Source organism: Stegodyphus dumicola, chromosome X2 (genome assembly GCF_044657685.1).
Source record: "Stegodyphus dumicola isolate Sdum_Otavi_A_Nest chromosome X2, ASM4465768v1".
In the NCBI taxonomy this organism is placed as follows: Eukaryota; Metazoa; Arthropoda; class Arachnida; order Araneae; family Eresidae; genus Stegodyphus; species Stegodyphus dumicola.
The window spans coordinates 16,806,494-16,833,924 of NC_140781.1; the positions used below are offsets into that span (position 1 = coordinate 16,806,494).

The 27,431-nt window shown below is 34.9% G+C and overlaps 1 protein-coding gene across 1 annotated transcript; it reads left to right on the forward strand.

The window, feature by feature from the left end:
- Window positions 1–5,063: 5,063 nt before the first annotated feature.
- LOC118202487 (uncharacterized) lies at window positions 5,064–15,978 on the forward strand. Its single transcript, XM_035374671.2, has 4 exons — window positions 5,064–5,155; window positions 5,273–5,327; window positions 11,113–11,261; window positions 14,730–15,978. Coding segments are annotated over exons 1-4 (1,302 nt in total). The 5' UTR covers window positions 5,064–5,153; the 3' UTR covers window positions 15,826–15,978.
- Window positions 15,979–27,431: the final 11,453 nt, after the last annotated feature.

The following is a 27,431-nucleotide window of genomic DNA, read 5'->3' on the forward strand; positions in this document are numbered from 1 at the left end:
GTTAGAGCTTTCTAGAACTGTGTAACGTAAATATGCCCCACAAAAAGACCTCTGTAGGAAGGCGTTCTTTCTCTTAATCTGATAGTCCTCGCATGCTTCGATTTCATCGAGCAACGAAGCCATTACCTTAGCACTTTTAAACATCTGAGGCTGTAACTATTAATAACTTGAGAAACTAATAGTTACTGCGTTGACTTGTTAACTTGAGAGCATTCGTAGTCTTCGCTATCTAATAATCTGACTTATTTTCTGTGTAGGTATTGCTCACATAAAATTAAATAAAAATAAAAACAAACTCAAAATGGAATTTTTATCCTGCTTCAGTGAAAAAAATTTCGAAGCGGTAATAAGATATAATTAAAAAGTTAAAAGTAAATTGAGGTATAATTAGAAGTTCTGTCCCATTTTTAATTCCTCGCGGTTATATGGATGCAAGAACATTTTAGCATTTCCCCCTTTGTCTTAGAGATAACTTGAAATCCTATAATGTGAATAACTGAACAATAAGGAATATCGAAGATTTCACTATTAGTGAAACATATGCCAGTGTTTCGTTCCTTGAAGAATTTCCTTAAAAGGCAAATAATGCTTGCCTATTTCTGAAAATGATTATCTACCTCGTCCAAAATACTTTCGCACCAGATTTCGAATAATCTACATCAGAGCTCATCAAAACAAATAAGCTAAGTGATTATAGTCAGGAAACATTGGTAATTTAATTGCGAGTTAGCCATTTAGTAATGGAATAACAAAACTTGTTATATCTATTCGAAAATAAGACCCTTTCTAATACAAGACCTTCATTTTATTTTAGTATCACTTAAGAAATAAAATGAATGTTCCATGAGAGCACGGTTCTGATTAAAATTCATTAATTTTTGATAAGAATGATATAAAATATCGTATTTAATTAGGCCTTAGATATATGATATAGAAGGAAATAGTAATAGATATATGATCTGACTATGATATAGAAGGAAAAGGTGGTAACAATTAATTATGCTTTGTTTTCAGGCGTATACCAATAACCAGTATCGTGGATGCAGCCCTAAACTGAAATTTTTCAACTAAGACTTGGTTGTTATAATCAGCGGTAGTTATGTTGCTTATTTATGTACCGTAACTAACTGCATGACTTAAGTAAAGTATTTAAAACCAGTGTATTATTAAGTATTTAAAACCAATGTGTTATTAAGTACTTAAATTTTATTAATTATTATTAAGTAATGGGTTATTAAGTATTTAAAACCAATGTAATTATTTTATATAGTATGATCAGTGGCGTAGCTAGGGTGGGGCAAAGGGGGACATCTGTCCCCGGGCGCAGTATCCAGGGGGCGCCAAATTGATGGTACGAAATTCTAGAATGAAATGTTTTCCATTCGTGGCACACATAGAGGGGCGCAAAATCTTCAGTTCCACGGGCGCTGAAAACCCTAGCTACGCCTCTGAGTATGATAATTAAACTCATCTTATTCTGAAAATTCATTTATTAAAATACCCAATTATAAAACCCTACCAAACTTCTGAACAAAAATATAGCAACACAGAAGGTTTTAATTTTGAGTAAATACCGTATACTTATAATGTTTTTCATCCAACGTAATCTACATACGAAGTATCTTCTGTGGAAAATCTTTTTAAGGGAAGCTCTACTACAGAGCAATTAGCCATCACGTGTCTTGGAATAACCGAATAAAGTACGAAGCTATCAGAAATGAAAATATAGAACACTTATTTGAAATTTAATTCAAAGGAGTTTAGGCATGTTTATCTAAAAATTATAATAGGAGTTATAATCTCTGGTTTTTAACTGGACCCACCAGCGGTCGAGTGGTAAAAGGTCGCTGAATGCTATCAGCTTGAAAGCAGAAGACAAACACACCAAGGGAAACATAAAATTGGTCACACAACAACCTTGAGTTTTGCGTAGATTTAAGTCACGATCTCAATCGAATTTGAGGACAAGCATGTACAAGTCCTTCTTCACCAGAAGCAAAAAAATTTACAAGACTGGAAAGCAGTTTTCAGTTCAGTTCTGTTGATGTGCCGCGGGTAGCTAGCTAGCTGTGTTCCAGCTCAGTTGAGGTAAATGTGCTTTGATAGGGCTGAAAATAGAACAATCATGCATAAAATACAAAAATAGAATCAAAAAGTGAAAAATAAAAATGGCGGTAAGCCGGGAAGAAAAGCAGTAAACGTAACAAAGTTGCACTCTGCCAGGATGTGGCGCCATCTAGCGAGCCCAAGCGTGATTAGAAACAGTCGTCTTTCGGTGAGAAGCAGGAAAATCGAAGTTCCAGATCATAAAAAAGTTCCACTAAACACAGTGCTAACTGTTGTTTCTCTTCATGAGATTTCAGCTTCTTAAACTTGGAATAAATTCCAGAAATTTACTGAAGAAACCAGGAAAATTTCCAGCAGAAAAATCTGTCAAAATCATCAAATTTTTGCTGGTTTTAAATCTTCTGGTAGTAACTTAACACCGGAAGCTTCACTTCAGTACCTGATAAACTGATAAATTGGATGCTTTTGGTTACAGGGTAACCTTCACCAGAAATTAGGAGGTGGGCGTAACAGTCATATTTATACTCCACAGTATAGAATAACAAAAAAAAAAAAAAAAAAAAAAAAAGAAACGTCCCACGTTTGAAAAGGAGAGAATCCAGCAATCACATGAAACAGAGTTGCCACGCAGACTCTGCGTGGATACTGTGGAGTATAAATATAACCGTTACGCCTACTGCTTTCCAGTTTTGCAGCTTTCTTTGCTCCTGATGAAGAATGACCTGTTCCTGCCTGCCCTCGAAATCGATTGAGATCTTGACTTAAATCTACGCCAAACTGTGTTACTAATTTTATATTATTAGCCTGACCTGGGTTCTGTTCCTGGCGGACGGGCCGGCTGCATGGAAGCTTTCATGGTTAGCCCAGAAAGTCCTCCATGAAGGCATCTCTCCTAATAGGCAAATAGCCCTCGAGTGCTTTGCCATATTCAAATCAACCAAACTAAACTCCTGAGTTAATTTGTAACTGAATGAACATTCCTAAATGTTTAACGTATTCATACACTTATATGATATAAAAGCGTTTTAAAATTTTATGAAGAATTTTCATTTCAAACATGCTGGTTCTTCAAATAAAGTTTGACTCGAATAAAATTTGTTGTTTGACTTCTAAATTAATATTTGTTCGGCGTGTTATTGTATCTTAATGCTGGTTCTTAGTTAACTGAAGAACTTCATCACTGAAAAGTATTTCAGCACGTATTTAACGTAGTGAACGTAGACACACTAATGATGCACGAAACATTCTTAACCCAAAAAACTCTATCCGAGAGCTCCCAGAAAAGAAATAAAAAGTTGCATGTCGAAGCAGAAATAAGGTTCTAATGAGCGAAATAACTTCATGCGGTTTAATAACAGAAAACTGAAGAAACTGAATGTGAACTTTAACATAAATTATTGCTTATTCCAGCTTCGCTGACATCAAGTCCAAGTTTATCAAAACATTATTTATAGTAAATTCTGAGTGTACATGCGAAGTCCTTCGTTGAAACAAATGTGGTAGCGCTGGGAACAAGCTTTTCAAAGTATCCAATGGGGAGAAAATATATGCTACATTATTTACTCGCGAAGTTCTTATGCAAGAAAACTGACACTTATAAGAAATCCAGACTGAGGAGTATATTAGTGCTGGAAATAACTTTCACCCTCAGATATCTAAATTAGTTTTTTATTGCAACAATTAAACACTGTTGAAGACTTCATTTCTCTTATCCCGAACGTCTTTCATTTATACTAGAATTCAAAAAGCTAAGGTTTCGGTCTTTGTGTGCAAAAAGACTTTCATAGTTTCCTTTTTCTTACAGCTCAGAATTTTACCCTATTGACTTGTTTAAAACAGAAAACTACACTACTTAAAAGATTTAGAAAGAAGGCGGATAATTAAGAATGAAAGAAAAAGAGATTCTCAGAGTTTAAAGTGTGGAAAGTGGTATTGTATGTGATATCGGTAATGGTAGAAGTGCAGCTATCAGACACAGTAACTCCCGTTTAAATATTAATCATACTAGAGTGACATAAATGAGATTCATGATTAACAAAATTGTAAACGGCGCCAATTTTAGTTTTTAATGGATGGAAGAGCAAACATGCGATGGAAAGGACGTCTATGCTTTAGTTTAGATGAAAAGAATAGCAACTCTTCGAGTTTCAAAGGCAACATACAATATTCTTTTGTTTTGAGTTCAAATGTGTAAAGGCCCAAACAGTGGTCGAGTGATTATAATCACGAAAAACTGCTAATTCATTATCCATTCATGAAACTTGAAAGGGCTGCCTGAATCTGGATTTCTTGGAAAACATGAGAAAATCCAAGACAGTTTAGTTTTCTTTAAGTCCTTTGAGAACGAATCTTCGCTCATACGCTCACAGTAAGCTTTGCCTAATTCGGTTAGTCCATTTTAATCAAAACTGTATTTGATTTTACAAAATCAATCACATTGCAAACATTTCGCAAGATTACTATAAAGTGAATACACAATTAGAATCTGTAAATTTATACACATACAGGCATAGTATACAGAAAAATGATCTTAAATTTACTATATATATATCTGAGAAATATAAGCTGCTAGCATCATTCAGAATTATGTTACACTTTATATATAAGAAATGCCTGGAACAAACAATATTCTGATTCATAAAAATTTAGGATTATTACTTTACCTATAATTTACATGGGTTTGGATTTGAAAATATGACCATAAATTTGATCTGCGTAAAATATATCCGTAAGACTAACTTTAAAGTCTAACCTAAGAGCAAAGTTAATGTAATAGTTGATTAAACTTTTGGCATCAGTGGCTCAATCGAGTATACAAATTAATTTCCCTGCGTTAAATAAAAATTACTGAAAACTCAAGAAAAATCAAAAAATGAAATTTGCGAAATAAAATTTATTTTTTTAATCTCAAAAGTTGTTAAGTTTTTCCTTCTCTATTTTGTATTGACCTATAAATGTAAAATTGCTGATCCAGGATATTTACTGCGTGCCTTCAATTTATAAATAAATTGTTGAAAAAGTGCACTTTGCATTGCTTTTCGTTTCTTTAACTTGACGCGGTCAACAGAGGATTTCGACGTTTTACAATGTATGTTTATACTTGCATACCCATCTTTTTCTTCTACGTATTTATAATACGTTTAATTTTAAATGGCTTATTAAGGGTATTATATGTAGTTATTAAGATGATTTTTTTCCCCAATAGGTACAACAGAATCGCCAACTCTGCTTTGAATTTGACAGTTTTCATTCTTTTCTTCGTATGTAAAAATGTTTTTCTATATAGATTATAGTCTCATATTATGTGTTTAAATATATGCATTTTAATTGATGCATTGATTAGAAAAACTAAGCTGTAAATTTTAATTTAAACTGCAATTTGATTGGAATTAGTTCGTTACTTAAAATCGAAACAAGTTCTTAGAACGTTATTACTTTTGTCTTTCATCGCTTTCCATCAGATTGGTTCATATGCAGTAAGCAATGTCTTTTTACCTTTACCTTACTTTCCTGACCATCATCTGCCAGCTCGTCATGTGATCCCTAACATCTTAACGGAATCTGTCTCTGAACTTTATTTACCAGAATGTTTGGTATTTTCTCTCAAATTCTTATTTTTATAGGTTTTTAAAACAGGTATCTCGATTATGTGGAGACTTAATTTTTTTGAAGAAACTCTGCTAATAACGATAAATAAGTATGAAAAGTTGCTTTGAAAAAAAATTTTGGGCAAATGTTAAAATAAACTTTTATTAATAATGCTCACAGCTGTCACGTCTATATCAAGTTTACTCTGGAACTCACATAAATTATTTCCAAGCACTTTTTCGGTTTGTTGAATTATGCTGTCATTCGCCGACTAAATGGCTCAGAAAAGAATTCGGCGAGTTAATGCGTTTCGTGTAGCAACTTCCAAGTAATTCGCATTTGCCTAAATTTTCCGATCTGCTACTGAAATAACTCTTATTTGCGGACGTACTCATGGTTAAGTGCATTAAGGTTCACGACGAGAAAAACTTCCACAGTAAACCTCAGAAGACTCTTTCTGTGTAATAGAATTTCAGAATAAAGCAATTTAACAGTTCTGCACAGGACATCAAGAAGGTTTGATAACTTAGTGGTTTTATTCTTTAATCAGGGAAATTCATGTTAGATTCCAAATATTCATAGTTTGTTACATCAACAAAAAACGGGACAAATAACTGATCTTGAGCAAACAAATAGCAAGACGAGTAACGGAATCTTAAAACAAGAAATCATATAATTGTGATTTTGTGAAACACTGCTGCGCTATCTCGATGAAAAATTCTGTATTTTAATCTGCAAAAGAACTTCGATGTGTTTCTAAGGGGAAAGTGCAGAATCGCCCACTGCTTGGCGCGTTTTTAAGAATTGCACATGCTCGGTAACCATGTACACATCGACCTATTTTCACTTAAAAATAATCACCATAATTGCACGAAAATGGCATTGTGTACTCCCTTGACTTTATCCATGTACACATCGACCTATTTTCACTTAAAAAGTCTTAAGAAAATTGACAAAAATCCAATTCTTCTTACTCTTGAAAAAAGCGCCAAACAAATAAGTGGGCGATTCTGCACTTTAGCCGTTTCAAATATACAGTTACTGAAATCTAAATAACACGCCAAATAATTATAAAAGGATTAAGAGGAGAGGCATCTGGTAACTTTTATGGATATACAGTACTGTTTTCGAAGATTTGACTATAGAACCTTCTTAAGCTGCAGAAAATATTCGTGAAAATATGAAGTTACTTGTTTTCCTAGTTCAATGCGTGAAACATGACGCATAGTAATCTTCCATTTACCTATTTCCCTGTGATACAGCAAACTTTGTCAAGACTTTCTTCTATTATTATACATTCATTTAATTTAGCTTTAAAAGAAAGTTTTGTCTATTCCAGATTTCGCAATTTTAATGTAACAGATATTATTAGCGGTCAGAATGCAACAATGTCTGAAGTTCCAATCTAAAGTCACTTGAGTGTTTTCCAAGGTAATGTCAATATTAAGTCTTTTTGCTGGAAATATCAAGTTGGTACAATGCCTTTCCTAATAACATTGTTTAGCAGGTGCTGTACTGAGATGGAAAATATTCTCAGGTTATAAAAGTAATTAGTGTAAATATTACAAATCATCTGAAGTACTATAAGCTCGAGTTAGCGAAACTAAAATTTGTACAAATATTTAACTTGTTTGATAAATTTCGGTTTATGTTACTCGAGCTACGAATAAAAACGACCAGTATCTTTATGAATATTGAGAGAAGAAAGTGAGGAGGAGGAAATAATTAAATTTAAAAAAATCGGAAGTTTTCTAGTCTTTGTTTAAAGGAAATCGAACAGGCTAATTTACTTCACGAGATAATTACGTTACCACAATATTCTACGCTTTAGATATTTTATTATATATAGTTACCTTTTGGACTTGCTTTGCTACTTAAAACATATAGCCTAAATTAAATTTTTATAAACTGGTGTTTAGTTCAAATCAAGAATACTTCTAAATTGGAAATAAAGTTGTCCTTTATTACATATTTCGTATTTATGAGTTGAACAGTTTTAATGCAAGCTGCGGAGTTAAAGCATCTTGAGAAAGCATTATTACAAACCTGAACAGCTTTAGCTGAGTTTCTGGCTTTCAAGATTTTGGTACATTTTTCAATGTCCTTTCTAAAACTTCCTAACCTCTTACCAGTGTCTAGAGGATTAAACAGAGGAAAATTTATAGCTCGTACATGTTTGATTACTAGTGAACAAGGGATTAGAAATGGTTGAGTATTTGAGACCGCCGATTACTGGTACTTCGAACCTCAGGTGAGCTGTGAGGTTGTTTCCTCATTTGTTAGGTGAATATGAACTAATTTTCTTTTTTTGAAAGCCCTTCAGGAAGGCATGCTTTTTTTAGGCAGATAGCTTCCGATTGTTTTGGGATATTTAAATAACCTAATCTACCAGCGGTCGGAATGGCTGCATGGCATTACTCAGAACTCGAAAATATGTTCGTTCACCAGCTAATTTCATTTACTGAAAAATAAACATCTTTTATATTTGTGGTTTAGTTCATTATACAAATTTATATCTGAGCTTAATTTCGCTAAATATGAACCCTTTGAGGTCGTATTAAATTCATACATAGGTATCATGCTGGTCGGAATTATTTTTCGTTGGACAAGCAGTAATGAATAATATGCAAAATTATGAAGCTTGTCAACTTAATGATACAAGATCAGTATAGTTTTCTTTGTTATGATGGTTGAGAGCAGACCGCAAATGGTTAATTTTGAAATATTGCTCACATTTCCCAAGGAGAAAAATAAAGGTCAAATATTAATTATAAATATACACAATTAGCCGCCATATTGGAACGGTGGTATTCGAGCTAGCTGCCACTGCCTTGGGCCCAAGCTTCAATTCCGGAGCAGGCTGCATGTATATAGTGTTTTTGAGGCATGAGGGTGCACTTCAAATACCGTTGACTTTAAGTCAACGGTATTTGAAGATAAAAGGAGAAAGAGACTCTCTCACACATACCTTGTGGGCTTCCCCTTAAAACTGGGACTAAACTGGACCCTTTCTTTGGGGGGGGGGGTGTACTGGTCATCCTTGTCGTAAGACGGTTAAATGGAACAAATTATGCCATTCTTGACGAACGTTTAACGAGCAAAGAGTACCGGTTCTGGTAGAAAAATTTATCCACATTTAATGAAATGTTCTTCTTGCACAACTTTGGGAATGACTCTTTAAATCTTAAGTAAATGTGTTCAGTTTTAAACGTAAGTGGCAAGAAGCGGGAGATTTGGATAGGCATTGAAACCTTATTGTTCTTCACAGAAATGATGAAAATGTAAAGATTTTATTCATTGCCCACAATGTAATTCTATAACATTGAACTGGTAGTCCAGGTGGTTTCAATGAACGAAAAAAAAATCAATAGTGAGAAGTATTCTTCAAAACCCTAAAACATTAAGGCAATAACTTTAACGGTAAATGAAATTCAAAAATTGTCTGCTCTAAAACCTTAAACATTTAAACTTTATCGTGGAATATTTAGAAGTAATCCATTGGTCAGGAGAACAAATGGGAAGGCTAAATTAGTCACCGAGAACTATATTAATCGGCTTCGAAATTATGGAACGTTGTTTGTAGGTGAACTCCAATTCAAGTCATACTTTTTGCAGCGATAGAGAAGTGGATGCTGCACTGAAAAATCTTTCTCCTTGCTAAAATAGGACAATTAGGAGCTGACGAATACTCAGTATTTTAAACTTGCATTCGATACCTGGCAAAAGGTATAAAGTTATCTACTAAAACATTGTCGAAAGAAATTAAAATGAAGTTTTAAAAAGAGAAGATTAATGTCAAGATTTTAAAAGGAATCCAGATAATCTCAAACGTATCAATTTGTGATTGTTCTTTTCTTATGCCTTGTATAGTTTCTTTAGTCCAAAGATAAATTTATCTTCTGAAAAAAGTTTACGAAATACCTATTTATTTAAGAAATAACTGAAAGTTTCTTATGTCCTAGTAAATCTTTTGAATAGTTGTATAAAGCGAATACTAAAATCCTTCACAAAGCCATCTCCTCCCTAGGCAAAGGGCTCACCAGCTGTCAAGCAGAAAACCTTTGAACACTTAATTCGGCCTGGGTTCAAGTAATGGCGAATGGTGATAACTGCATGGGAGTTTTCGCACTCCTCTACATGAGTAACATGAGCTTGTTTCCCTTAAGTCCTCTACGAAGACATCTTCCTTTCCAGTAGTAAGCTCTCGAATGCTTTGCCTTAATTTATTAAATCTTTATTCCATTGGATAAGTATGGGTATGATGAAGTGTGGTGGACACCCATTGCTTAACAATTGCCAATGTGGGTGTTGTCCAGTTGCACTAATTATCCAGATAATTACATCCCACAGGGCTCACAAGGGGTCCCACCAGGCGTTGCTTGCAATGGGTTGTATTTGGTGTGTTCCACACCGCGGGCAATTCCACTTCCAGCGGATATTACGTCTCTATACCGCTTGACCAGGTGTTTGTCAGAGCTGGAAAGAAATATTTTTTTACGTTGATGTTTTTCCAGTTGGTGCCTTTCGCACTTGCATGCTATGGAGGATAGCTCCAATTCTGTTTGAGGCAACGTCTTTGTTATGCTATTACTATGTGTTGTGTTGCATAACTCCGAACCTCTTGTGGACAAGAAGTTCATTATATTTATGATTTTTTCCCCAAGATGTTTGTTCTTGATAGCATATCTTATAAAAAGAGTCATTTCAGTTTCTGAATTCCGAACTTTTAAATGATGTTCAGCTGTGAGGGAGCATTTGAATAGTGCTCGGGGCTTCCTCTTTCTCCACAAACCCACTAATCTGATGTAGCTAAGTTCCTTGGATAAAAGTACGTCTTGGGGGGGTCTTGCCTTGATAAGAACCACGTTATTTCCCTTCTTGTTGAACTGGGGTCCCACCAGTTCAATTTTTCTCCATTAATGTTTTTAAACAACTAATATTTGGAAGTTATAACTTCTGTACTTAAAATGCATTGCGTATATTTCTCAATTCTGATTTTCATCTTGGTTGTCTTTTCTCTATAAATTTGAATCGATATCAATGTAGCAATTTCAAACACAATAGTTGCATATTCAGAATATTTCTTAATCCGAATAAACGACGAAATTCGACCCAGAATTTAGGGCCCACCAGCGGCCGAGCGGTAAAGTCGCTGAACACTGGTAGTTTGGTCCGAGGTTCGAATCACGCGAACGGGCTGGCTGCATGGGTGTTTTCGTGGTTTTCCCCATGTGTAACGTGTATACGAACCAGTTTCCCTTGGAAAGTCCTCCACGAAGGCATCCCTCCCATTAGGCAGATAGCCCTCGAGGCTTTGCCGTAATTAAATAACCTAACCTAACCTAACCTAACCTAACCTAACCGACCCAGAATCTAGAGGCGTATTGAATGCTAATTCCCTTATAGTTAAAAATTTACTTCGAACTGTAAAATTTAAATTATAAAATTTATTTTCAGTTGCTGCCTCTTTCTTCATTTGGCAAGCCTAACACTCCAAGTATTAAAATGGCATGTGATATTTCTGGTGTACACCTACTGTTCAGTTTTAAAAGTGATTTCACCGGTATGTTATATGCAAAAGATTACCATTCGAGTAAAATGTGCAGGTATGTTATTCATAGAAATATCACTGAACATTTTGCTAATGTTTAAATTGACGCATATTTTCGGTCTTCTTTAACACTTATCAAAGTATATCGCAATGTGACGCTAATGAAGGTACTTAACCTGCTGACATGACTAAGAAATTAAGCTCTTTGAGTAATACTGGATTCTAAAAAAGGGGTATCAGAAACCCCTATACGGACAGTGTTAAATTGGCCATTTTCAGTGTACCTTTTCTCAAAATCTGCTGTAGATACAAGCTTGAAATTTTTTCTGCAATTAAAGTATACCTATCTGATTATACTGAAATGAGCTTTTGAAACATTTTGAATTTTAGAGTAAATTACAGAATATTTTGTTAGACATAGTAAAATTTAACACTTTTCTCACAAAAAAAAAAATTTTAAAAATGTTTTTATTACAAAAAGCTCATTTCAGTAAATATTAGGGAACCTAATAAATAAGCCATAAAAAGTTTAGATACCTGTGAGCAGTAGTTTCTGAGAAAAGATGCATGGAGTATAAAAAAATCACGTTTGGAGAAAAACGCGTTTTTATGTAAAAATCCTCATTGATCACAGCAGTAGATGACAAATTAAAACTAGATTTTTTTTACGGTTCTAATTTTCATAGAGATTAAAGAATTGTATTTTTAGAAAAATAAAAGTGTAGAGAATTTGAAAATTCAAAAATCCGAAATCACAATTTTTTGAAGATTTTGGGGGTTCCAACACCCCTTAATGACTTTAAATGTTGTAAAATTTCTCTTGGCAATAGCTCATATTCTCTTCGAAGATTAACCAGTGCATTACAGGCTAAATGTGTGCTGCTAATAAATGCAAGTAATGCCGTAGGAAAAAATTTTGATTGCCAGAGTAAGAGGATTTAACATACACAGTATAGTATAATGCCATGGGAGATTGCGTTTTTTAATTTGATTCCTTAATTAAATCTTAAGTTCATTAATTTTGTTCGAGAAACTTATCTAGCCCTTCCAACTACACTTTTCGTAGTATTCTTGCGAATTGCGTAGATTTTTAAAAGGTCAATTTTTTAAATTCTGTTGGTAAAATAGACTTTAGTTTAAAAGAAACTTTAAAAAAACTAAGATTAATATATGCATTAATCCTAAAGAACATGATATATATAATCTTATGAAGAATAAAACCTGGTATATGTGTGCAAGATAAAACAAATTACCTAAGTCAATAATTTACATTAGTGCTTTAACTTTTCATTTTAATTTGGTTATTTCCCCTTATCATAAAAAAACCTCCCCTTACCTTAAAAATAACCGCGTCATTTCGAAATTGACGTTTATCGCATGATTCTTGTATAACGCTTCAACCAGTCATTCAAATTTGGCAATGAAGATAAAGGTATGTATTAAAAGTTAGAAGTACGTCCCGCTTCTCTCGAAAGCAAAGTTCGGAAAGGAAGCCAGGAATGTGTGCTTCTGAAACCGAAACGTGGAAAGAGGATGCATACTATGCACATTAAAAGACGCTTAGCTTTACACGCGAAAGACTCGTGAATAACTAAGTGTGTAGTATAAGTAAACTATCTCGAGTAGAAAACATAGAGCTATCTTTAAGTAATATGATGAAGAGGAGGATAGTTGGTACCTTTTGCATTTAGGATTCGTTAGTATGAAACAATTGTTTTTCGTATGTAGGCTCAAAATACTGGCGACAAATAAAAATATTTCTGTGCAATAAAAGGGTGGTTTAATATTAGTTTTTCTTTCTATACAAATATAGTCCTACCTGGTAATATCCTAGTATACGGTGCAGCCTTGGCGCGATTTTGAAAATTATCGCCAACACCAAAAATGATCCAAAGAACGTCTATATATATACTATACACTATATACTATGTGTGTATATACATAGTATATACTATGTGTGTATATACATAGTATATACTATGTGTGTATATACATAGTATATACTATGTGTGTATATACATAGTATATACTATGTGTGTATATACATAGTATATACTATGTGTGTATATACATAGTATATACTATGTGTGTATATACATAGTATATACTATGTGTGTATATACATAGTATATACTATGTGTGTATATACATAGTATATACTATGTGTGTATATACATAGTATATACTATGTGTGTATATACATAGTATATACTATGTGTGTATATACATAGTATATACTATGTGTGTATATACATAGTATATACTATGTATAACTATATATATTCTTTGAATGACCCGTTTACTACTCATCGTATATGTCGCGTTTTTTACTGCTCATCATAAAGTCGCCAAAAGTAGCCAAATCCGTGTGCACCGGATACTAGGATTAAACCGTCCTACCTTAATTTGAAGTAAATAGTCATCAGTTTGAAAGTAACATTTAGGCAGCATTAGGCCTCTTCTTTCACCTTTTTCTTTTAAAAATAGCCACACTGCGCCAAGATGGTTGCGCGCTAATACATAAGTTCCGAGTAATATATAGTGTGATTAGAAATGATTTATTGGTTTCTAAACACAGTTTCAAAAAATATATTACACATGGAATAATCATGCACGAAATGTTAAATATCCACGCTTACTTCTCATTTTAAAATTCGTGGGATTATCTCAAAGAGAAAATTTTTAGGCAATACGCCAGCGACTTAGGCGATACGCCAGCGATGATTTAATGCTGTATACGTTGTTTCCAGATCTCGGTTTATTTTATTTTTGGAAGATATATTAAACTTAGTTTACATACCCCACACTGCCAGAAATTTTGGTTGAGCTCAAGTATCGTATTAAAAGTGCAATTGTGGCTATTAGTAGCGTAAATGTAGATGGAACTCTAATACCGTGTAGAAGCATGACCAGTGCAAGCCACATTGAACATTTTTTCGAGTTACGAACGAAACTTTAAATATTTCAGTTTATTTTCATGTATCATTTATTCTTCTACTCGTAATATTTTTAAATTACTATATTGAAAATCCGATAAATCGTTTATAATTGCTGTACAACCTTAGTTTAAATTTTGATAAAATATTAAATTACCTTGACGTTTATTAATCCGTCATTGCGGGTTTGCTCTTACATGTGTAGGATGGAAAACGTATGAACATGCATATAAAAATATTTAATACTTTTCAGTTTTCTGTTCAAATAATTAAATTGCATTAAACATATTTTATTTTTTTTCCTTAATGAAGGATTTCGACATTAAGCATTTTCATATTTTGAATATTTTTTCATATGATGGTCAAAATGATTAGCTACTTTGGTTATAAGCATATCAAATTTTCGTGGTTCTAGTATTGCCTGAAGTCATGCAGTTTTGTATATGCCAGTCGTGTGGTTGCGCTGAAGGCAGTCGGCGTTGAGTTCCAGTCATGCAGTTTTGTATAAACAAAAATTACGTCAGCTTAATTTTGTTGTGAACAAATGTGATATTTTGTAAATCTAACACTTATGTTTTCTTTTCCAGTGTACGAATTTTCGAAAAATCGCCAGTAAGGACAGTGTCGCTAGACTTGCCCATATCAGAGTGCGGTTCACAAATATTTGGAGAGTCTGGGACTTACAATATAGCTAACACTATCGTAGTTGATGACGTCAACTCTTCTTACGTTCTGGAAAGGAGAATTCTTTGTCAACTCAGTAATCTAACTGAAAGTTATTTGTCTGCACCAAAGCAGGGTAGAAACAAGAATATTACGTTACGATTCACTCTCATATTATCGATGGAGCTAGACGTTGACCTGTTACCACAAAATTCTAATGATGATTTAGCATTGATGGTTTACTTTGATGACAAAGAGGAAGATAAAGATATGATGGTCAAGAATTGCTTTATCCATAATGAAGACGCTACGTATAGATTGTCTGATGCAAATAACTGCCCTCATTCTGATGATATTTTCCATTTCAGGAATCTTCCCCATTCTAGGAAGAGTCACTTCGTGGTTGTCTCAGCAATAAAGCCTTTCGTTTTACCACTAAAACTAAGAAGGAACCTAACTTGCGGTGTACTTGTATGTAACGGTATTTGCCCAAATATCTGCAACAACGCTACCGAAGAAAATAAGGATATTTCAAAATATAGTGATAAAAATATAAGGTCACTGGATGAATCTCAAATCAACGTTTCGGACACGGATTCCTTCGGCTTAACTGACATGGTTATAATTCCAACCGCGCAAGAACCTTCGTTTCCTTTATCACTTACATCTCCGCGAATAAAAAAGAGAGATGATCAGTATTATGATTCATCTGGAAAGTTTGAAATTTTCTCATGCAACTTAACTGCAAGACTCTCGCCCTCACTAAAATCCCTTAAATCGATATTTTACAAAATTAAGAAAACACCGCTTATTTCAATAACCAACTCTTCCTCCAAGACCAACTGTTCCTCTGACTCTTTTCCCGTAAAAATATTTGCTGCTATAAATATCGTACTTATCATTTTTGTAATTGTTCTATGTGCTTTTGTATTAACGTCTATCCAACGGAGAAAGGGGAAGTATTATTATAGAGAGAATATTCCGTTGATCCGTTTTGATCCTGAAGATCATTTCGATTGACTCTAAAAAATATTATTCATCTTCACTATTTCAAAGAAATACTTGTGTAAAACTAATTTTTCATGTAAAACATTTTAGTGTTTATCGACACAAATCCTTTGGGAATGCATTTGTTTTAATTTCTTTTTTGAAATAAACTTTTTTTGGATTGAAGCGTCTTTATTGTATGCGGTAAAAATCTACGCATGCACAATATTCGTTTTTACAATGAAACTGCAAGAATTTCACAATATTTGTGTTTGAGTATTGTAAACAACACGAGAGCTATATTTGTGTTTGAGTATTGTAAACAACACGAGAGCTATATTTGTGTTTGAGTATTGTAAACAACTAGCTGCCTAAATGAATACCTTGTTGGTGGACTTTCTAAAGGAAATTTGTTTGTGCCTATGTAACGAAAACGTACGTGAAGCTAATCCGCCAGCCGGGGTACAAACCGAGGTAAAACTACCAATTTATCTTATTCATTTGACCAGTTTTGGGATTCGTACATTAAAAAAAGGTTTAATACTTTATAATCATTTATAAGAACAGGAGCAGGGAATGTAAAAAAACTTTCTTATAAATGTTTGTGAGTAAATTTTAAAGGTTAGCTGATCAAGGAAAGTAACTCGAGGACTCGGGAGGAGGAGTTCAGGAAGGAGTCTTTCATAGAGGACGTTTTAGGAGAAACTGACTCATATTCTATTCACTTTACAAATACCAAAATCACCGCTCTCCAGGAGTTTTCAGTAAGAACATACTTCTGCTCACATTCGCATAAAGTTTCATACACCTATTATAAACAGGAAAACTGAGTTTGTGTAGTTTTAGTATATATTGCGGGCTTAATGGCTTTAACATTAAGGTATGGGGTGCATTCAATGTTTTACAGTAAATGCAACAAGGCAGTTTTTGAATGTGGAATATAATATCATGGCATGCGTAAAATGAACGAAAAGTACAAAAGGAATTCGACGTTCACCATCCAAAAATTCTGAAAATTAATCGATTTAATTATTTAACACAGAGTACCAAAACGGTTTCTTTAAAAATCTTTCCTAAAGCTAAAGAACGCAAGTAGTCTGGTTAATGAAGGTGTGAAACAGTTAGCAAATGAAGGTAATTTTCAATAGGCAACAGCAAGTCCAGCGGACTGTATCAGACTTGTGTATTTTTGTTTCTTAAGTTTTCGTAAATCTAATCTTTTGGTACTTCTAACTGCGGAATTCGTGTTTTAAAAGTTTGAGGAAGCTTGTGTTGCTACACTTCCATGATAGAGGAAATATATTTGCATGCGATTATACTGTCAATAAGTGTAGCAAATTTCTAGTTACTTTTCAAAAATGACATTACTTAGAAAACATTTTCACGAAAAGCTTTTCAGATTCTTTCAGAACCAACAAACACAAGGATACGATCATTTTCAAAAGCCAACAATTAAGAGAGTCTTAAAATTAATAAAAATAATGGATTTCTTTGAAAATATTCTTTTCATATTTAATTTATGCAGAAATGTTATTTTGTTTTCTTAGTATGCATCATTTTCGACAGCCTGTGTTAAATAGCTAATGCAATTGCCACCATTTTCTAGCTAATCATATAAAAACTTAATCTCTCATGAAAGCAAATTTAGATTAAATTTCAAAAAAGCAAACTTTCTTTGCTCTAGATACCAACATGCAGCGCGAACAATATGGGTTTTCTTCTGTTTAATCGTCGATAAGGGACCGACAGAGGCCGAAGGGTAAGGTCTCTGAACGCTGGTAGTATGGTTCGAGGTTAAATCTTCCAAACGGGCTGGCTGCACGGACGTTTTCGGAGGTTCCCCATGTTTAATGAGTATATGATCCAGTTTTTCTAAGAAAGTCTTTCACGAAGACATTCCTCCTTTTAGGCAGGTAGCTCACGAATGATTTGCCATACTCAAATAAACCAAACTAATTCCTCATCCATAAAGTTAAAATGTTGGCATAATTATACAAGTCCTGGCGACTATATTCAATTATTCATACTATAGCAAAGCATTTGTGCACTCTTGGCCGAAAGGGAAGGATGTGTACGTAGACCTTTTAAGGAAAACTAACTCATATTCACGTCACGCATATAGAAAACCCTTAAAATTCCCTTACAGCTAGCCCTTTCATCAAGCTTGAACGCGGGATGTGCAACCATATTTCGGCTGTCTTGGAGCTCAGCAGCTAGTAGGCATCTAATGTAAATAATTTTTATAGCATGATTAACAGTACGAACTGGTTACTATAGTGTTATCCAAAAGCTGCTCGAATCAAACTTTAAAAAATTACGGAAATCTCAGAGTGAGTATTAACCGCCAGTTGTTTCAATGGATGGCATCCCTATGCAGTTGCAAACAGCATATCATTGAAATTTCACTTTATGCTCTTAGCTTTGAAAGCTATTTATTTCATGCAAGGTGGAGATAAGTTTCCCAAGCAAATCGAGTTTTTATGATTGAATATTACTTTGTAAGGCACTCTTACGGAAAATTGGTTGAAGCGTTTAAAGAGACCTTTCAAATGTTGGCCAACCTAACAAGACTATGATTTTCCATTTTTCACATGACTTTGAGAAATTGGAAGCTTTCACTATAAGAAAAGAACTGTTTTGAACTGAGTTCAGTTTCTTGAAAGAAATTTTACTTCCGCTTACGGTGACTCTTGATTTTCGATTCTTGTATTTCGTAAAAGATCTTTAAAAAATATTTCGTTAACTTTTCCCCATACATGCTCGAATATTTCCTTTGTAAACCATATTAAATTATGTATCGGATATACAGTATTTCAAGAAAGCAAAGCATATAGTGGGTTTGGAAACAATAAACTGGAAAAATAGAAGAACAAAGTTAATTATGCCAAATAATAAGACGCTGGAAGATCATTTTAGAGACAAATGTTATTTAGCCCTTTATTTCCCTACGGGATTTTAATCAATAAAATCGCTCAATTATGTGCCAACAGGACTTTCAAAGCCCAATTTTAAATTTATAAAAAACAATGAAAAACTTGTCACATTTTTGTAAGTTTAATGTGAGATGTTTGTCATGTATAAAGAAATGTAATAAAAATGTTACAAACTCTTTCAAAAAATAAAGTAATCTGAGACATAAAGGATCAAGGTGTATTTTTTGTTGGAAATAATGACAAAAATTCTGATAAATTCCTCGATATAAAAAATTCTCTAGAAAAGTTTCTTTTAACAGGCATATCGTACTGTTGCGTGCTTTACACTTTAACGAACGAGCAACGTAACTTTACGTGGTTCCATTCTGATTTCGTTTCTGCTTGAGCTTTTATTACATATTCTGTTAGGTTTTCATTTTTATGCGCATTGGCTTTAAGTTCTGTTACCCTTAGTTGATGTCAGTTGAACCAACTAGAACTCCAAAAAATGATCCACTAGGTAGATTGTTGGGAAACATGAAACAGCAAATCCTTAAGCACATTGTTGGGAAAGGAAAGAACAAATGTCCTCAAAACCTTGCAAAATCTGCAGTCTGAGAAAAACGAAACGAAACTAGATATATTGTCAATTCTGTTGGGTTCCGCTTTACAAAATATCAGGCTCGTAAGAAATACTAAGCATGTAAATTAATCACTTTGTAAAATTTTATAAAAAAATAGTTTTGATTTAATAAAACTGTTACTCTTTAAAGCATTGCATAGATGTTTATTCAATTCTTTCCAAGAAACAGGGGGAAAAAAACCGTCGGTAAAACAAACGACTTAAATTAAGATTTCATTTTCTACATAAAGTTTAGTATTTTGTCGTAGTGTTAAATGAATGCAAAGCAGTTATGAATTTCGAACATTGTTTGATCGACCGACTTGCTAGATGTGAGACTCTATATTACTCTGAGTTAAGAGATGCTGTGTACCTAGTTATTACTAATGGAATGTGAAATTATGATGAGACAGTCACTCAGTTCTAATCGGTTTCACTTCCAAACTATGCTTCTTAACACCTATAATTTGGCGAACACCTACAACAACTTAACATATGCTAACAACAACTTAACATAAACAACTTAACAACTTAACAAACTAAACAACTTAACGTATGCTAGTTCTTGCGTTCTCATGGTCTAACTCAAATGTATGAGGCAAGACAGTTACATTTAGAAAGACATGCGCGCCAGTTGCTGTGTAGCTTAATAATGGTGAATCTACTTAATTTCAGTTAACTGGGTAACTGCTTCAGGTTTACAGCAATGACATAAATATGACAGTTTTGAATGTCATCTATCAAGACAGCCTTTCGCAACTGATAAGTTAACAGCACACCTATTTCGTCTTTTGCTGTAATCGATAAACCAGTCAATCTGTAGACCTTTTCCCGTGCAATACAGATCCGCCTATTTACCTTTGAAAATCCTCCATGACGGGTATTTTTTCCTTAAGCAGATGGCTGCTCAATGTTTTTCTTTAATGCAAAAAATCTAGTTCTAAACTTCTGAAGTCTTATTTTTGGGGAAGCTTGTGATGTCTGTGTATACTGCGAACTGCATAAAAATCCGATTTAATTTTATTGTAGATACAGTGCACATAAAGCTCAAAATCAATCTGTTGTTAAATTATTTGAATACGGTAAAACAAGTAAGAAATAGTATCTCCCTAAAGCGGGAAACTGACCGTATTCGGTTTACACGTGGAGAAAACCTCCAAAACCAACCAAGACTCAGCCCGTTTGCCTGAGATCAAACCCAGATGTTTACCGGTCTTAATCATTCAGCCACTGGTGGGTATCAACCTGATACCCACCAGTTAGTAACAATATTATTTCTTATTCTGCTGGTACACCAAGTGCTTCTGCAGTCGGTAGCAATTGAATGAGATACATATGCAAGTATCTATACGCATGCAAAGTTTTTGGTATCTTAAAAATAAAAAGCGCAGTTTTTACACACATTTGTGTTTCTGTGTTTTTAACAACTCGACAAAAGTGCTAAAGATTTTGCTATGCAAATTTTCTGTCTTGCAGCGTAGATATTGGGGAACTTTATTTTCATGAAATGTTTCGCCCAGGAGGAGGAATCACCTTCTCCATAACCATCTAAGCTATACCACTGCTCTGAGCTTACTTTTTCAAAATTTACAGACTGATTAACGTCTGCTTATGGGCAGGATTTTCTGTTAAATTAACTGATTGCAGTTGATTAATGATTGATTGCAGCTGATTAGCGCAATTTTGGTATGTGGGTATCGAACTTATTGTTTTGTCTGCTTGGTAAAGCAGACAAAACAATATACCTAAGGACCTAAGGCCCATGTGCCTAAACAGAGAAATGCTATTGAGGGGACTCTTTAAAGGAAATCATGTTACACGTGGGGGGGAGGAATTCATGAAGGCACCCATACAGTCAATTCGAACCCGACTTGATCTAGCAGTATTCAATAATATTATTAATTATGATGATGGAGGACAATCCTGTTTAGAAATTGCTTAACCCTTCAACGTATTTAAATTCTATTACGTTGTAGGGTTTAAATTTATTTTAACTAACATTTATTTTAAGTTTAAACTATCTTTCCTGTCAAGCCTTACTTTCCCCTGGAACTGCCAATGCCAGAATATGTAAATTTGAGTAGAACGCGCAAGCATTCAAATTATCAGCGGAAGTAGTATGATTTAAATAGAAGGAAACGAGTTCGGTGAGAGAGTTATTCTTACTTAGCGAGCGCGGAGGTAGTTAGCGAGAATTGAAGAACCCCGCGTTGCGGCCTATGTGCTTGGCGGGAAGTAGTTGCAATTGTTCCAGTGAGCTTCAAGTCTGCTGAATTAGCTGCGGTATTTGTAAAACGCGGTGAGTTAGTTATTTTAGAGAGCCTCGTAGTTAGAATATTGTCTTTACTTTCTTTTCAGGTTCTTATTTTTATTTGACTGCCTAGTGGGCACAGTCTGTAAGCGTCAAGAGGACGCCATTGTAATTATTACGTTGAATAAAAAGGGACTTAAACCCTTTATAAGACTCTGTGGTTTATACAAGCTTTCACAGTCACCTCTTGGTTGCGTGCTAGTTAGAGGCGCGCAACGTTATATTGGCGCCCGAACACTTATCGAACTGAAATGGCCGAAAACTGGATGGTAGCCGCTGGACAACACCAAGAAATGACAACGCAGTTAGAAGGATTTGGATACCTGGTCCAGACTTTGAGAGTATCAATCAAGCCAAACGTCTATTTCGAAGGAAAAAATTCGGTGTCCGTATTTTTAGAAGGTATAGAAAACCACTTTCAGCTCTATCCTGTGCCTGAAAGACAAAAAGTTGCTATTGCCACATCACCACTAAGAGGACAGGCCGCGCTATGGTGGAAAAATATAGGCAAATTTCTTCTAGGTGAATTTGGAAGCCCGACGTATACATTTGAAAATTTCAAAAAATCGTTAGTAAAGGCCTTCCCCATAGTAAAAGATCGCGCACGGCTGGAAGCCGAGCTATATAGTTTCTATCAACGGGATACAGCACAATTGACGGACTTTATTTTACGAAAAATCAAGCTAACGGATATGCTGTATGGCAAGAAACCCGATGCGGAGATTATTGAAATAATATTACCAAGATTGTTACCCGCTGTCCAAGACTACTTTGAAATTAGAAACCCAACCACATTGCAGGAACCTTTCGAATTGGCGGTGAAATTTCAAAATCGCAGAATAGCGGAAAGAGCGAGAGGGGAAACATATTCTCAAAGTACCAGAAGGAAGGAGGAAACCAGAAATGGAAATCGCTCATATGGGGGAAAGAACTATCAAGCTAACGCATCGAAACTCGAAGGTCAAGGCCCGAAAAGAAAATTTGAAAATAAGCATCCGCGTACCCAGAAGACACAGATTGAAAGGAAAGCTTTAAACGACTAGAGGGGCCTGTGAAAGGGAGGGTCCAGACCCCGGAAGTTTTAGAAAAACCCTCAAATAGACATTTAAATACAGTCATCGTAAAAAACTCACAGCTACCAATTATACAAGTCCTGGTTGGCGATGTACCAGTAGAAGCCCTCATCGATACAGGGGCAGAAGGAAATTTCATGAGTGAAAAGTTCTTCAAAAAGAATTTTTATAGGATACGACTCTTTAAAACCAGAAATACGGAAATTATAGCGGCGCAAGGAAAAACATGTCACTGCATCGGGAAAGTATCATTAAACGTACAGGTAAAAGAGGAAAATCTCAAAGTATTAATTTTTGTGGTGAAAGACCTACAACACTCTCTTATTTTAGGTATGGACTTTTTAAGGGCCGCGAGGGCCAAATTAAATTTTCAAGATAGTTCCGTGGTGCTGGAGATGGACCAGAGGGTGGTGGAACCGGTGGAGACACCTGAATTGGACCTTAGCCATTTGAATGACCAGGAAAGTAAAGCAATACAGCAAGTGGTGAGTAATTTTTCTCATTTGTTTTCAGAAAAACCGGGAAACTGTCAGATCGTGACTCACAAGATTCAATTAAATGCCGAAAAACCTTGTAGGACTAAACCGTATCGCTATGATAAACAAAAAGACTTAATCATCGAAGAACATATTAAGGAGATGTTAAAGAATAAAATAATAACGCCCATAAATAGTGAGTACGCGAGTCCAGACGTACTATGCAGGAAAAAGAACGAGTTTCCTCCTTCGGATAAAAGGGCTTGGAGGTTTGCTATCGATTATAGAAAACTAAATAGCATAACTAAATTTCCAGTTTACCCTTTGCCGGTTATAGACGAGATCATTAGACAGATCAAATCGACAAGATATATGTCTACTTTGGACTTAACGTCTGGCTACTATCAAATAGCTATGAGACCCGAAGATATACACAAAACCGCGTTTATAACAAAATCGGGCACTTATGCATTTTTACGCATGCCCTTTGGGTTGTGTGGGGCCCCATCAACATTCCAGAGAGCTATGGACATTGTTCTAAAGCCTGTCCTGGGAAAATCAACTTTAATTTATCTAGATGATATAATTATAACGAGTAGTAAGTTGGAACAACACATTAATGACCTCGAACAAGTTTTTAAATTATTAAAAGAGGCCGGTCTTACAATTAACGCCTCAAAATGCAAGTTCGCAACTAAAGAACTTAAATATCTCGGTTATAAAATTTCGCAAAAGGGTATAGAAACGCAAGATTCAAAAATAAAAGCTATTAAGAATTTCCCACCGCCCAACACCGCCAAGAAACTTTCGTCTTTCCTTGGACTATGTTCTTACTATCGATCTTTCATAAAAGATTTCGCTAATATTGTTGAACCACTCTTAGTAATCAAAAGAAAAAAGAGTAAATTTACGTGGACAGCTGAAGCTAACACAGCTTTTGAAAGATTAAAAGAAGCGCTTATTAATGCCCCTGTTTTAAAATTCCCTGAGGGGGATGAAAACCTGGAAATTGCGGCAGATGCGTCAGACTATGCGGTGGGTGCGGTTCTTATGCAAAATAACCATCCGCTGGCATTTTTTAGTAAAACATTGAATCAGACACAAAGGAATTATACAGCTACAGAAAGAGAAACATTAGCCGTATTAATGGCTGTACACAAATTTTGAGTTTATTTCGGCAAATTGCCAGTAACAGTCTTTTCGGATCATGCGGCTGTTGGTAGACTTTACTCGGGAAAAAACCTAACGCCCAGGTTAATAAGATGGGCTTTAAAACTCCAAGAATATAATATCACAATAAAATATAAACCGGGTAAGGAAAACAATGTAGCTGACGCACTTTCTCGTATAAAACTGGACGATGAAGGAAATGAACTTAAATGCGCTGTGTTGACTTCAAAAATTTTAGATTCTAGAGATACGGTTATTACTGAACTGAAAGCTGATCCTGAATTTGGAAATATCTATGCTTATTTGAAAGACCCCGAAAGCTTTGAGCACACAGATATCGATGCGATAAGAAATAGAGCAAAAAACTATGAAATAATAGATAATTTATTATTCTATACGAAAACAACAAACGAAAATCTTGAGTATAAGCCAGTCATCCCAGCCTCGCTTCGATTAAGCATTTTGAAGGAGTTGCACGAAAAAAAAAACAGCGGGCCACCTCGGGGTCAGAAAGACTTTAAAAAGGGTACGCGAGGCGGTGTATTTCCCGCAATTATACAAAATAGTAACGGCGTATGTCAGGTCCTGCAATCAATGTCAGTTAATAAATGATATTAATTACAGCCCGGCCGGGTACTTAAATAGCATTCGCGCTACATTTCCGAATGAAATTTTAGGCATAGATCTCCTTGGTCCCTTCCCCCAGTGCGAGTTAAATAAAAATCGTTTTCTTTTAGTAATAGTAGATCATTTTTCAAAATGGATAGAAATTGTTCCACTTAAACGCGCGTCAGCCAAAACAGTCGCAGATGCATTCTTACACAGATACATTTTAAAATACGGTGCACCGATAAAAGTCATTAGCGATAACGGAAAACAATTCATTAGTCAAATATTTGAAAACATATGCAATGGACTTGATATACGCCATATCAAAATGGTTCCGTATAGACCACAGGCTAACATAGCAGAAAGAGTTAATAAAAACATTGTAAAAATAATTCGCAGTTACGTTAGCACACATCACAAGCGCTGGGATGGCTACATAAATGAATTAGCTTATGCTTTAAGAACGGCACATCATGATACTACGGGAAAAACTCCAGCAGAATTATTTTTAGGCAGAAAGTTAATTACGCCTTTAGATAAATTATTCTTTGGGCAACAAAGAGAGCAGGAATTTAGACAACAAGACGTGCAAAAGTTGATTGATCAGGCGCTTAAAACCTCGGATACGGCAAGAAATAGACAGAAGTTATATTATGATAGAAAACGCCGTGAAGCAGATTTTAAAGTTGGGGATAAAGTATTGAAACGGAAATTTTCTTTATCAAGTGCCCCAGACAATTTTATGGCAAAGCTAGCTCCAAAGTTTGAAGGCCCCTATGTAATTCAGGAAATCAAAGGAGTAGTCTTATATCTTAAAAACGAGAGAGGGGAAATCTGTAAAGCAAGTCCCGACCAGGTAAAAAAATACTATAATCCAAATGATTTTGAAATCCTTAAAAGTTTCTTGCAGGACTCAAGTCTAAACGAAATAGAAGGGCCAGAGACTGCAACAACTATTCCACCACCCAAGAAACGGAGAACTGAAGAGAGACCTAGCACTTCTACAACCCGGACGTCGGTATCAAAAAGAAAAAATGATTTTCAAACTCCGGCGTTTAAGAAAAACAAAAATACAGATGAACCGGGTAAAGAAACCGTGGTAAAGACGAAAACACCACCTACAAAAGATGGCAGGAGAAATTACACGTCAAGGAGAACGCGCACACGGCCACAGAGTCAGGTGCCAGCAAGGCCGCCGTTCCGGAAACTGAAACGCCAACAGGAGGCACAAAAATACGAGGAACAGAAGAAATTCAAGGACTCCAGACCGGAGGACGTCAAGACCAGCCGTCCCAGGCAGAAACGCAAAGGCCAACAACCAGACGATTACTCCGTCAAGAGGCCAGCATGTAGAGGACGCAAAAGAAAGAGCAACGGGGACGACACTCGGAGATCAATAAGGAGAAGATTGACATCCATGACACCTCTAACTTGGGATCAATTTTGTCAAAAACGGATGACGGAGTTTCAAGCATCGAAAACTCAAAGATAAGTTAAAACCTTCTATAAATTTTTTTTTCTCTTTTGTTCCGAAATGTTATGCATAAGTACGAAGTTCTATGTTTTGACGAAAGTCAATATGTCTCGGTTGAGACTTAGTTTTGTTTTACTTTATTTAGCTAAGGCAAAAGTATTATTTTCTTTAAGTGTAAAAGCTAAAAACAAGCATTTTCTGTTGGTCGAAAGACTAATTCTGTTATGTTAAAGCCAAAATTTGGCCGGAGATAAAAATAACTTCGTATTCTTGTACTAATAAGAATTTTAGTTTCAGTGCCGCCAGCTTGGCGAAGAATGAGTAAAGTAAAAATTTATTTTCTCTTATTCATTTTATGGTAAATTGTAAAAAGCATATGTATTAAACTTTTGTAAATGTATGTAAATACTTGCATGTTATGTAAAAGTAGAATTTAGTCTAGAAGCATAAAATTGTAGATGCTAAAAGTGAATGCTTAAAAGCAATGAAGTCAAAATTTAAGTATTAAACTGTAAAGTCATGCTTTAGAGCGAAAGCCTGCATGTTTAAAGATGAATGAGGGGGAAGTTAGAATGAATGTGTTTTGTAGGGTTCTCCACCTACATTTGAATTTTTAAGAATATTAAAGTAGCTCATTGAGTTGTAGAATGTCGAGTAAGGTGTGTCTATTTGGTTGTTGATTTCTAACAAATCATGGTGGTTAGGGGAAGTGTTGTAAGACTAAAACACGAATATTCCCGTTTGACACCACACATGGTGGAGAGGCAGGGTAAAGTTAAATTAATGCTTGAAAAATTGAATGAATGTGAAGTAAGCAATAACTAAGAAAAACGAATCGTTAAAAACAAAAATTTATTGTGTCAAGAAAGTGTAAATTATAATGTATGTAGAAAGATACTGATACTTATTCCTTCCAGATGCTGGAAGGAAAGACCAAGATTGATTGATGAAGTCCAGGGAAAGTTGCTGTAAGAAGAAAGCTTTGTAACGAC